Consider the following 12,294-nt stretch of genomic DNA (forward strand, 5'->3'; position numbering starts at 1 on the left):
CAGATTCAATGGTCTCGTACAAAGACAAGTCTAGGCAATTCTCAGTTCGATCCTTCTACAATTTCTTCTTGAATCTTCTTCAAGCAAGATAGTAGCGCGCACCTCTTTCCTTTGGTTCTGCAAGGCCCCTCCCAAGGTTACAACACTAGCATGGTTGGTAGGATCGAATAAAGTGCTCACGATTGATAATTTCAGGAAGAGTATGTTGATCACCAACGTATGCTTGGTTTGTATACGAAGTCAGGAATTAGTCGACTACCTCTTCATTCATTGCCCTTTTGCTAAGGAGATAAGGGAGAGTTTTTTGGCTATCTTCGGTGTGGCCTGGGTGATGCCAAGTCAATACAAGGCTTTCTTTCATCCTTTGGCATGGGGGTGGGGTGGGAAAAAAAAAAGGAAGGAAATTATGGAGATTGGCTTTGTTGGCCGGGCTTTAGGCCTTATGAGGAGAGAGGCATAACCGATGCTTCCGCAATCTTAATAGGGTACTGTGGAGGTTTTTGAACAGGCTATATTGGATGTAATGGATTGGGTTTCAAACTCAATCATTTTTTATGATTGCATTAAAAAAAATAAATAAATCTTGAAACGGCAAAGGCCACATGGCCAACAAGTCTTAATTAATTGCTAGAGTGGAAACAAGACACTAATACTAATGAAAAGACTACCCTCCTTTCTTATTTTACTATGATTTTGAGCAGGAGTGTCTGGGTCAAGACAAGGCTTAAAGGAAAATAAGCGAAAGCAAATAAAAACCGGTACTTAAAGCTACCATGCATGTGAACCACAAGGTCCCTTGTGCAAATTGACACTAGTACTTAAGCTATTATGAATTTGCCCATGAGAACCCACTCGTGTGCCCATGTAGGGCCCATGTGGGACATATGGGATACACTTGTGATCAAGTCAATCCACATTGCATCTCTCTCTCCACATACTCTTTTTCTTCAATTGGCAAGAGCATCACACGAAAGAATATAGAGACAAGATGTCCGATGATAATAAATTATATATAGCTTCATGAGGAACACCCATGGAGATCCCCACCTTTGAAGCATCTTCACTCGGCCTCTTCCCAACCATGAATTTTTATTATCAGTACTTCTTAGATCTCACATTTGCAATCTTGTGAAAAAATGATGGTCATCCCCTTCAGCCACAGAGCACAAGATTTCTACCTCCACAATATTTCTACACTTACCAAAATAACGGCAAATTGCTCCATGGAACTCCTTGGAAGTCAAGTTAGCTTTAGAAGGATTGACGTAGAGATGCAGTGAAATGATCCTCGCATTGAGCAGATGCTAGAAATAAAAACAACCCGCTCTTAACAAGATTCTCTTGGTTATTAAACCAAGTAAAACTACCACCTTATAATGAGAAATAGATAAGTTCCATTTCTTGGATAATTTGAGAACCGCTTCGTAGTTCACACATGACAAGATTCTTGAATATCCTAATCTCTCAAATGAGAAAACACACCATTCAAGATTCCACTTATTCACAGGTTCCAACAAGGCTTGTAGGTTTTTTTTTTTTTTTTTTTTGTGGGATTTGGGGGTGTTATATTTTAGCTCAGTTTTGAATGAATCATATCAACAATGCGATCCACCCAAAAAGTCAAATAATGCATTGTAGGATTCACCACAAATCTGTAAGATTCAATTAAGATTTTTGAAGAAATGGATCTGAGCACAAGATTCAAGATTCCGACAAGATCCTATTTGAATTTTAAGATTCACACCCTAAATCATAAGATTTTCAAACCAATGGCATGCAAAGTGCCAACATTTCCACATAGCATAGCCAATAGATTTCCATTTGGCCAAGCACATGAGCCTACCTCGCTTGTTATATAGCTCTAAAAATTTCAAAATATAGTTCAATGTGAAGGTTCACTATTCTCAACCAACAAGACTGTTAAAGTTCTGCAAATTCCAAATTCCAATAGCATCGATATTTCTTAGTTAACACATGTAAGAGACTTGGGAGTATGTTAGAGTATAGAAATGAAGTTACATGTACAGTTGTACATACTATAGATTGATGCAGGACGCATGATCTATACTTAAATATGATGCAAAGAAATTATAAAAGGATTAAAGAGCAATTGAAAGTAAAAGATATACTAGCCTGCCACCATTGTTTTAAATATCGACGATATCGGCCGATATATCTTGTATCCCACCAGTGCGATACAAAACGCACAAGTAGTGCGATATATCCCACATATTCGATCTAGTGAGCATTTTTGAATTTCGATGCTCTTATTTTATGTAATTCATGTTAAATTAGTGTCAAATTATTACAAATTCATGATTTTCATGTAGAACATGAAAAATCATGGATTGGAAGCTTCGATTTCGAGATTTGGAGGAGATGAGCTGAGTTGTGAAAAATTAAAAAAAAAACAAAATTTTCCAATTTTTCGCAAATCGTTTGCAATCTGTGTTCAAACATCACATTAAAAATGTTTGTAACCTAATCTAGTGATTCTTCTTTTGCTTTTGAATGTATAGCTTGTGTTTCCATACGTCTTCTTACATTTATAAATTATATGAGTAGACATTGAATATACTTGTATCAATTCAATTAGACAACGCATAGATTAGGACCCCATACAAAGAAAACCTATTATGTGTACTTGTTTTTTGTAATATTTTGATTTATAAGTCTATATTGATGTCTTTTTTAACAATCACCGAAGTTTCATCGAAAAATTCAAACAATTTCCCAATGTTTCCCCATGTTTCCAACAACAGCGATCAGTGTTCGAAATATCGATACTATCGGCCGATATATCGACCGATATTATCGTTTTCGAGCCCCAACGAGACGATACCCGGGCGATAATGCCCGGAAGATACCAAAAATGCAAAAATTCAGATATCGCACGATATATCGTGCGATATCGCCATGCGCATAGGTGGAGAATAAAAAAAAATTGAATTAGATTTAAAAAAAAAAAAAAAGAACGAAATCGGAGAGTACCAGCGAAGATTGGTGATCGGAGGTGGTCCATTACGATATATCTGTGGAGATTTCTCGGAGATTCCAGCGAGAAATCGGGCCAGATTGAGGAATCCCTTCCTCCGGAACGAGAATCGTCGCCGCCGCGATCGTCGGAATCTCTGCGGGCGTGAAGGAGAGGGAAAACGAAGAAGAAGGGCGTGGAAATGGGGTGAAAAGGTGTTTCGATCGTGCGGTGGGTTACGAAGTACGCTCTTATCGTACTCAGTAAACTCAGTTGGGCCAACCTTTAATGTATGTAGTCTATCCACGCCGTCCATCCGGTTTCCTTTTTAATTTAAGGGGTTGATATATAAATTTAAGAATTTTAAGGGCCTACCTTAACGGAGTCACTCTTTCCACTGTTTTCTATGGTGGGGTCCACTCGAGCTCTGGATCTGACCCATTTTTTGGCTCATGCCATAAAATGATCTCTTCAAATGTATAGACGGTGTGGATGCAAAAAATACATCTTAGTGGGACCCAGGTAAGTTGGTCACGTGGCATTGGGGCCGTCAATTACGGAAACAGATTTGGATACTTCCCTGACACCAGCCCACGGATGATGGTCGGTGCTCTGTGGGCCCCACAATAATGTATTTATTTCATCCATTCCGTTCATAAATTTTTAAAGATTATTTTATGGCTTTATCCAAAAAACTAGAGAGATATAAATCTCAAGTGGACCACACCAAAGGAAAACAATAGTGATTGGATATCCATCATTTAAATGTTCCTAAGGCCCACTGTACTGTTTATTTGACATCAAATCTGTTGATTAGGTCATAAAGACCCAGATGAAGGGAAAAAAGAAATATCAACTAGATCTAATACTTTTATGGACCCCAAAAAGTTTTTAATGGTCAACGTTCATTTCACACTGTTACCTGTAATGTGGCCCAGTTGATATTGGAATATATCCTCTTTTTTTTTAATATCCTAAAATGATATATAAAAATATATGGACAGAATGGATGAAACACATACATCATGGTGGGCCCACAGAGCACCGACCATCAGCCATTGGCTGGTGGAGTAGCCAATCCGTTTCCGTCAATGACGGGCGACGTGGTACGCTCGTACCGAGTAAACTCTGTTGGGCCACAGTGATTGCATGTGGTTTATCCATGCCATCCATCCGTTTTTACTGATCATTTTAGGTGTTCAGCCCAAAATTGATACATATCCACAACTCAAGTGGACCATACCACAAGAAATAGTGGAACTGTTAATTTCTACCGTTGAAACCTTTTTAAGGCCCACAGTGATGTTTGTTTGTCATCCAACCAGATATTTATTTTTTCCCTTCATCTGGGTCTTTATGACCCAATCAACAGATTGGATGTCAAATAAACAGTACAGTGGGCCTTAGGAGGATTTTAATGGTGTATATCCAATCATTATTGTTTTCCTGTGGTGTGGTCCACATGAGATCATATCCCTATAATTTTTTGAATCAAGCACTAAAATGATCCGTAAAAATGGATGAACGGAATGGATGAAACAAATACATTATGGTGGGGCCCATGGAGCTGAGATGAACTGAAATCCCAAATATTAACCTGATTCAAAACTTTTATGGGCACACGAATATTTCTACGGTGGATGTTCAATCCTTACATTTTCAGCCCATTTGAAAATTGGATCCTGTTCATTTTTGGCTCTTTGTTCTAAAATGATCTCAAAAAATGGATGAACAGAGTGGATTACTCACAAACATCACGTTGGGCCGCACTTAAATTTTCAGCGCTGGAACTTCCTGCAAATGGCTTGCGCAGGAAATCCGCGTCCTTGGATTCTTAGGACACGTAGCCAGACCGGCTACTAAAGTAACGTCACCGAGTTCTGTGGGGCCCACCATGATGTATTGCATCTACACCGTCCATCCCTTTTGCCAAATCATTTTACGGCATGAGATAAAGAATGGGTTAGATCCAAATTTGGAGTGGATCCCACCATAGAAAACAGTGGAGAGAGGGACGCCCACCATTGAAACCCTGATCATGGGTCCACTGTGATGTTTATCTGAGATCCAACCTATTTATAAGTTAAGACACATGAAAAAAGGGAAAAAACAACTTTCAGCTTGATCAAAGACTTTTGTGGCCCCTAGAAATTTTTAATGGTGGGTGTCACTCTCTCCACTATTTTCTGTGGTGGGGTCCACTCGAGCTTTGGATCTAACTCATTCTTTTTCTCATGGCCTAAAATGATATCTTCAAATGGATGGACGGTGTGGATACAACACATACATCATGGTGGGCCCTTCAGAACTTGGTGACGTCACTTCATGTCCCCATCAATCATAAGTATATTTCTCAAAATTTACTTCTTTAAGTTATTCTTTGTCTTTTCAATAAATTGGTTGTGTTTTAATACATGACTACGATATATTTATAAATATCATGCATCCAATTTAAATATAGTTGCATTAGTTCAGTTAAACATCGCATAACTTAGGACCCTATACAAAGGAAACTTATTATGTGTATATTTTTTTTGAGATGTTATGATTTAAAAGTGTGTATTAAGGGGTTTTTTAACAATCCCCAAAGTTTCATTAAAAAATTCAACCATTTTCCCAATGTTTCCCCATGTTTCCCCATGTTTCCCAAAAAGTGCGATAAACTATGCGATACAAACGATATATCCCATGCGATAACCGATACGTATCTGTATCTCAAGGGTGCGATACATTGTGCGATACCGATATTTCGAACACTGACAGCGATACATTACACGATGCTACTAATATATCCCATGCGATAACCGATATGTATCCGTATCCCAAGAATGCGATACGTAACACGATATCGATATTTCGAACACTGCCTGCCACAAATTTAAGAAATCAAATAAACAATAAAATTCAGATTTCAATCTAAATCACAATCCCACAATAAACTAAACCATATAAAATATGAATTTCAACAGATCAATGGAAGGTAGAACTTCCACTTTAGCATAGGCTTAGGTCTTAATTCAAAGGGGCTGATTTGGTCTTTCTAGGATTAGGGATATGAGAATCTAGAGTTACGGATTTGAAAGGAATTAGGGCTTTGAAGGATTTGGGAATTTAGGATTTTATATGGAATTAAGACTTACGGTTTCACAAGGAATTAGGGATTAGAGCTTGGGGAAAATTAAAAGACCTATGGTTTATATGTGAATAGGAGTTAGGGTTTTAGGCTAGGGTTTAAGGGATAGGAAGATGAGTTGAAGAAAGGAAAGAAAAACGGAGAGAAGGGGCTGACCGTAGGGTTGTACGGCCCTATTCGTACAGCCATACGGACTAACTAGTACAGACAGGTAGTCCGTACATGTAGGGGCCGATGATGATGGGTTGGGTTGGGTTTAGTGGAGTGAGGAATATGAAAATATAAGTTTGGGGTAGTGGGTTTAGGTTTAGAAGATTTAGGGTTTGGAGAAGGAAAGTATAAGAAAAGAAGGATTTGAGAAGAAGATAAGAAAGACAAGAGAGAAATACATTTTCAAAGAGAAACAAAGAGGACAGATTAAGCTTCACACCTTGGCATCACACTATCAATCTACATTCACATAAGATTTTCTATCTCAAAGCAAAAGAGAGTTTTTTTTTTTATTCAAAACGTTCAATAATGGGCTAGGGTTGGACGTCAAGGCTTTTATAATCTCAAGAGGGACTTTTTACAAAAAGGCGCTCTCAGATGAAAATCCTCACATAAGGACGCTCAACAAAATAACATTTGTTTGCTAATCTCAATAAAATATCAAAATAAATCCAACATGAATAATCAACTAAATAAAAGAAATAAATCTAAAACATCCTAAAGTCTACAATCAATGTGATCTAAGATCACAATGATCCAACCGTCTGATCAAAGCGTCCTCAAGATCCAACCGTCCGATCGACGTGTACCTTGTGATCCAACGGATCAAACTCATCAATAAGCAACCCACATGCATCTTCCTAGTGTAGGGTCTTCGAAGATGCACAACCATGCACATAGGGTCTACAATGTGGCCCCCCTAGGCCCATGTAGTGGTCACCAAACCAAAGTGAAACTGGAGCTGGTCTCCTCTTCCTCTGGTATACTCTGTAAGGTGCTCGGATGTCCTCATCATAGATGGTATATGGATGGAAATGGATGGATACATGTCTATCTGTTAAGATTCCTAGCTCTCGTACATTTTCTTATCATTTCCAACGAAATAACACACGACAATTCACAATGTAGTTCTTAAATCTATAATAGTATCGGAGCAGGAGCTTTAATCCTAAACATTGCAACAAAATACAGTCATCAGATTTCAACCATCCATCATCTATGACCCCGGATTCTGCCTGTCTGATACAATGTCCCCGGAATCCATCTGCAATCACCAATAGTATCAACCGTCTACTACAAATCTCAAATCCAGGCCATTTATTCTTTAGCACTCAGATCTAGGCTATGTTCCTAAAATTCGAGTTGTTTGTTCCTCAAACTTGTCTCCCACACCCAATATCTCTTAACGCCCAGATTTAAAAAACCTTTACTTTCCAACATCTCCACAACTCCACTAGCATCGATGAATTTTTCACAAGGTATCCTGTATCCATCATCTATGACCCCGGATTCTGCCTGTCCGATACAATGTCCCCGGAATCCATCTACAATCACCAATAGTATCAACCGTCTACTACAAATCTCAGATCCAGGCCATTTATTCTTTAGCACTCAGATCTAGGCTATGTTCCTCAAATTCGAGTTGTTTGTTCCTCAAACTTGTCTCCCACACCCAATATCTCTTAACGTCTAGATTTAAAAAACCTTTACTTTCCAACATCTCCACAACTCCACTAGCATCGATGAATTTTTCACAAGGTATCCTGTATCGGTGATGGTGGCCATAACGATTAGCACCGTTACCGATACAGGTATTGGGTGTAACGGCCAATACGACCCTTGTAACGGTTGAAAAAAAATATTTTCCAAAAAAGTCTAGAATAATATCTAAAAATTTTAGAATAATATAAATATTCTAAATATGTATTCTTTTTTTTTATTTTGAACATGTTTATGGTAGCGTAACAGTCCACTCTTAAGTGAGAGTGTTGTATCTAGATGTCTAGTGAATTTATGAACATGGTTATGTATCTCTAATGTTTATACATCACAATCAAGCATTAGGACAAGGAATTGAAAGAAAGAAAGACGAGAAAGAGAGAGAGAGAGAGAGAGAGAGAGAGAGAGAGAGCATAAATCCTACTTTTTCAATTTTTTGAAAAAATGGCCCTCGAAGTTCTATTCATCCAAATTACTTCAATTTATGGTTTTAATCCTAAAAACTATAGCAAGAGTGGTTGAAATCTGCTGTAGAATAATCTAAGAAAGGTTTTGGAATGAGAAAAGTAGAAAAATGATGAAGAAATGGATTTAAATAGGAAAAAGTCACTGTTTTTTTACCTTTACAGGGGTAACAGTCGTTATGCCCCGTAACAGCCATTGCAGCCCCTATAACGGTAGGTACAATTCTAAAAAACTTACTACCCCATTTCACCCCCGTATTACGTTACGGTCATGACCGTTACAGATACATATCAGCCTTTACAGCCATATCATAACGAATACGGAACACCTTCATTTTTCGGTCTTTCTGATTTGTATCACGACCCAGAACCCATCCTAAACTCAGGATCATCCCAAACCCCTTCTGCACCTGGACTCATCGCGCCATCTACAAACAGATTACTGGATCTGTTGACATCCATCACCCATCCAGTACCCTGCTACCATCCTGAAACCCACCTGCCCAGCTTTCGTACATATTCTTATTCATATACGTATTTGTAGTATGTACAGCTGTAGATACAAATCCTATATTCTAACATGCTCTAACAACACACATCCCAATGAAAAAGGTGAACCTCCTTGACCATCTTGCCTTCTCTACAGGGAACTATTTGGATCTTTTCCAATTCATCCACAACCAGAGCATGGAATTGGAGATAGACAAATAGTAAACTGCAAAAAATCTATTGCACAACTACAACTGAATCAGCAATTTCCACCACAATACTGAATCACCCCCTTCTCTCACATAAGGTGGGAAAAGAAAAGGTAAATCTGTTCTCTATAATGGCAAATTGAACTGGAACTCTTTAGACCCACAAAATAAGCAGCAGCAACTGAAATTGGATACATTGCAACTGAATTTTTAGAAATCAAGCTTGCCTTCATTTCAGCCTGTATAAACTATGATTGCATACATCATAAGACCTCCAAATACCTACGGACTTACTATAACAAGGTAACAAACGCCATGGCTCCAACTTTTACAACCTCAGTAAATGCACATGCTTAATTGGGACTGCGACTAGAGCAAGAGATTAGGGGAAGATTTCTCCCAATCCCCCATAAAAGTTACGACTCATCATAGGCTTTCTACCATCAAATGCACCATCACAAGAGCTAACTACAGCCTCACGCAAGCTTCCTGCCCACAATTACCAGAACCAATATGCAATATTAAGTTTTCTTAATCTTTTTTCTCAACCCAAAATAAAATTATTTCTAGTAAATATCCCACAATTTCCCATCAGTAGATTAGCACATCGATCCCAACAAAGAGATGGTGTGAACTCTCATCCTATTCCTTCCCACTATTAAAGAAAAGATATGGGTGCTCTTGAAACAACATACCCTATCACCCGTCATCTAAGCAATCGAAGTGTCACTATGTTTGTATGCTTTCGCCGTCAGGTGTATTCACATTACCTGAGTTGTACGACAGGTATTAGTAAGTCAAGATTTGGGAGTGTTAACGCCGGGTGTCGCACAGGCCTTCATTCCTGATAGGGTGAAACCTGGAGACTTTAATGAAAAGGAAATCGAGGGTCTTCAGACAGTTTCTCCAGTTCAGGGGGAGGACTTTCTTGATCGCCTAATTCTTCAACCACGGGTTAATTTGTGGTGCTGAGTCTCTCTGATGGTACGCTGAGGTTAGCGTAAAATTATGATGTGCCGCTCGAGGATTTGCAAACCTCCTGTCGTACCAACGTCTATACTCTGAAAAGATATGGGTGCTCTTGAACGAACATAGAAGCATGCTTTCATTCTGAGAGTATTAAAGTTCAAGTATAAACCATCCTAATTCTCACCTTCCAAACACAAAACACGCACCCCCAGACAATGGTAATCTAATCTGCCAAGCACTTGATCTGCGTTTCTACTTAGACACAAACAACTGACACTATTGTCTTATTTCGGAACAAAATCACATGAATCCAAGAGTCAACAGGCAGCGCGACTTTGAAAATCAAATATCAAAAGAATATCTAGTCCACCATGCAGTTGGAAACTCTTCCCTATAATCGCAGCTACATGAGGAAAAATTACGCCTTTAACCAATTCAAGAAATGAAAATAAATAAAAATAAAAAAAATCCTACAGGCATCTGATCAGCATAAGAAGAAAGGAAAACGGTAGGTGTCTGAATTACGTACCATTCTTCGGAAGGAGATCCCAAAGGAGGAGACGGATCTGGTTCTAAGTCATCCCAAGCGGGAGAGAAAAATCGAAATCTTATGAAAATCTCCAGAAATTTGAGATCGGGGGAGAGAAACCGAGTTCTGAGAAATGATTCGGTAGAGAGATCGGAAAAGCAGAAGGATGAAAGGAGGGTTTGATGGATTTCTCCCTTCGCCCCCTTCTTTCACAGCCTAATCTCTCTCTCTCTCTATCTCTCTTTCTCTCTCTTAAACGGGTTTTTGGAGTTGATTACCAAAAGCAATCTTCTCTCTCTGTCTCTCTCTCTCTCTCAAAAGGAATTCGTGGTCTCCACACCAGCTTCTAAGCTTCTTACTAGAAACGACATAAGCGGGTAATTATAACTACGGTACTCGACCCGTGTGTTTCCACATTACGCTCGTGTTTTCATTTCCGAAAAGTGGGGCCCCTAGATCGAAAATCCAGACGGTTGATCAGCTCAGAACCACATTGGATGGACCATAAATTTATATTTTCTAAATTTTAAAATTGTAAATATTTTTATTATCGATTGTAAATAGACGGTTAAGAAAAGAGATTCAATAACAGTCTGCATTCAGATGAAAAAGTGGTCTTTATTGTATTCGATGAGGGATTTTTTTAGGATTTTGGGTCATCTACGGTGGGACACTACAGATCTATGGTCCAGATTACCGTTTCATCCGTTCGACATTTCAGAAATGAAGAGCCGCGTGCAGTTTGCGAAGATGCCGGTTAACGTGCCATATAATCACTCGTGATTTATTAGGCAATTTGTTTGGGTATTCAATTTGGGCGTTATCTTGGGCTAATTTACGGAAATGCCCAGGATTTGGACAGCCCGACCGGTTCGGCTTTGTTCCGGTTGCTGCGGTTTTAGAATGACCATATTACCCCTCCGTGCTTTGAGACAACAAGGTGTACTATGATCCGGACACAAGATTCTTGCAACACCTGAGAGTTCCTGTAGTATGAAGCTCTGTGGGGCCCACAGCGTGTCCATGTAAAATCCACTCCGTCCATCAGTTTTTCCAGATCACGTTATGATAAGATCCTAAATATGAAACAGACGCAAGTGGGCCACACCACAGGAAACTCCCATCATTGAAAACTTCCTGGGGCTTGTTTTGATGTTTATATGTCATCCAATCCGTTCATATTGTGATTCCCACCGGAATGAAGGGAAAACTTAAAAAAAATATCAGCGGATCAAAAACTTCTGGGCCCCATTAAGTTTGAATGGTTCATTCAGTCACCACTCTTTCTCATGGAGTCGCACGGTTGGGTCTTAGATCTGGTTCATTTTTAGGCTCTCATCCTAACATGAACTTTCAAACTGATGGACGGAGTAGATTTTACATCCACATCACAATGGGCCCCACATATTCACGTTGTTGAAACTCCTCAAACAAGGGTGGCAAAAAACTGGGACTGTCCGATGGGCGCGGTTAGCTACTAACAGGTTGAGTAGCGAGACTCGCTACTGACGTCACCTAGTTCCATGGCCCCACGGTGCATGTTTTGTATCCACACCTTCTCTCCCTTTCGGGAGATTATTTTAATCCAATATCCAAAGAACAAGTTAAATCCAAAGCTTCGATGGGCCCAATATAAGAAAGAGTAGCGATAGTGATGCCTGCCATTAAAAACTACTAAAGGCCATAAAAGTTTTAGATCCGGCTGATATTTGTGTTTTCCTTTCTTTTATATCTTTTTCAACTCTTGAACAGGTTCAATTTCAAATAAACGTGATGGTGAGCCTTGGGATAGCTTCAATGGTGGGAATCACTCTCCC

The 12,294-nt window shown here is 39.1% G+C and overlaps 1 protein-coding gene across 1 annotated transcript in view; it reads right to left on the reverse strand.

The window, feature by feature from the left end:
- The window catches only part of LOC131232786 (myosin-17-like), a 46,440-nt gene extending 35,657 nt beyond the window's left edge, over window positions 1–10,783 (reverse strand). Inside the window, exon 1 of the mRNA XM_058229268.1 lies at window positions 10,478–10,783. Coding sequence (XP_058085251.1) covers window positions 10,478–10,480 — 3 coding nt within the window. The 5' untranslated portion in view covers window positions 10,481–10,783. The remainder of the gene's footprint in view (window positions 1–10,477) is intronic.
- Between the last annotated feature and the right edge of the window lie 1,511 nt (window positions 10,784–12,294).

The sequence above is a fragment of the Magnolia sinica genome, chromosome 18 (genome assembly GCF_029962835.1).
Source record: "Magnolia sinica isolate HGM2019 chromosome 18, MsV1, whole genome shotgun sequence".
In the NCBI taxonomy this organism is placed as follows: domain Eukaryota; kingdom Viridiplantae; phylum Streptophyta; class Magnoliopsida; order Magnoliales; family Magnoliaceae; genus Magnolia; species Magnolia sinica.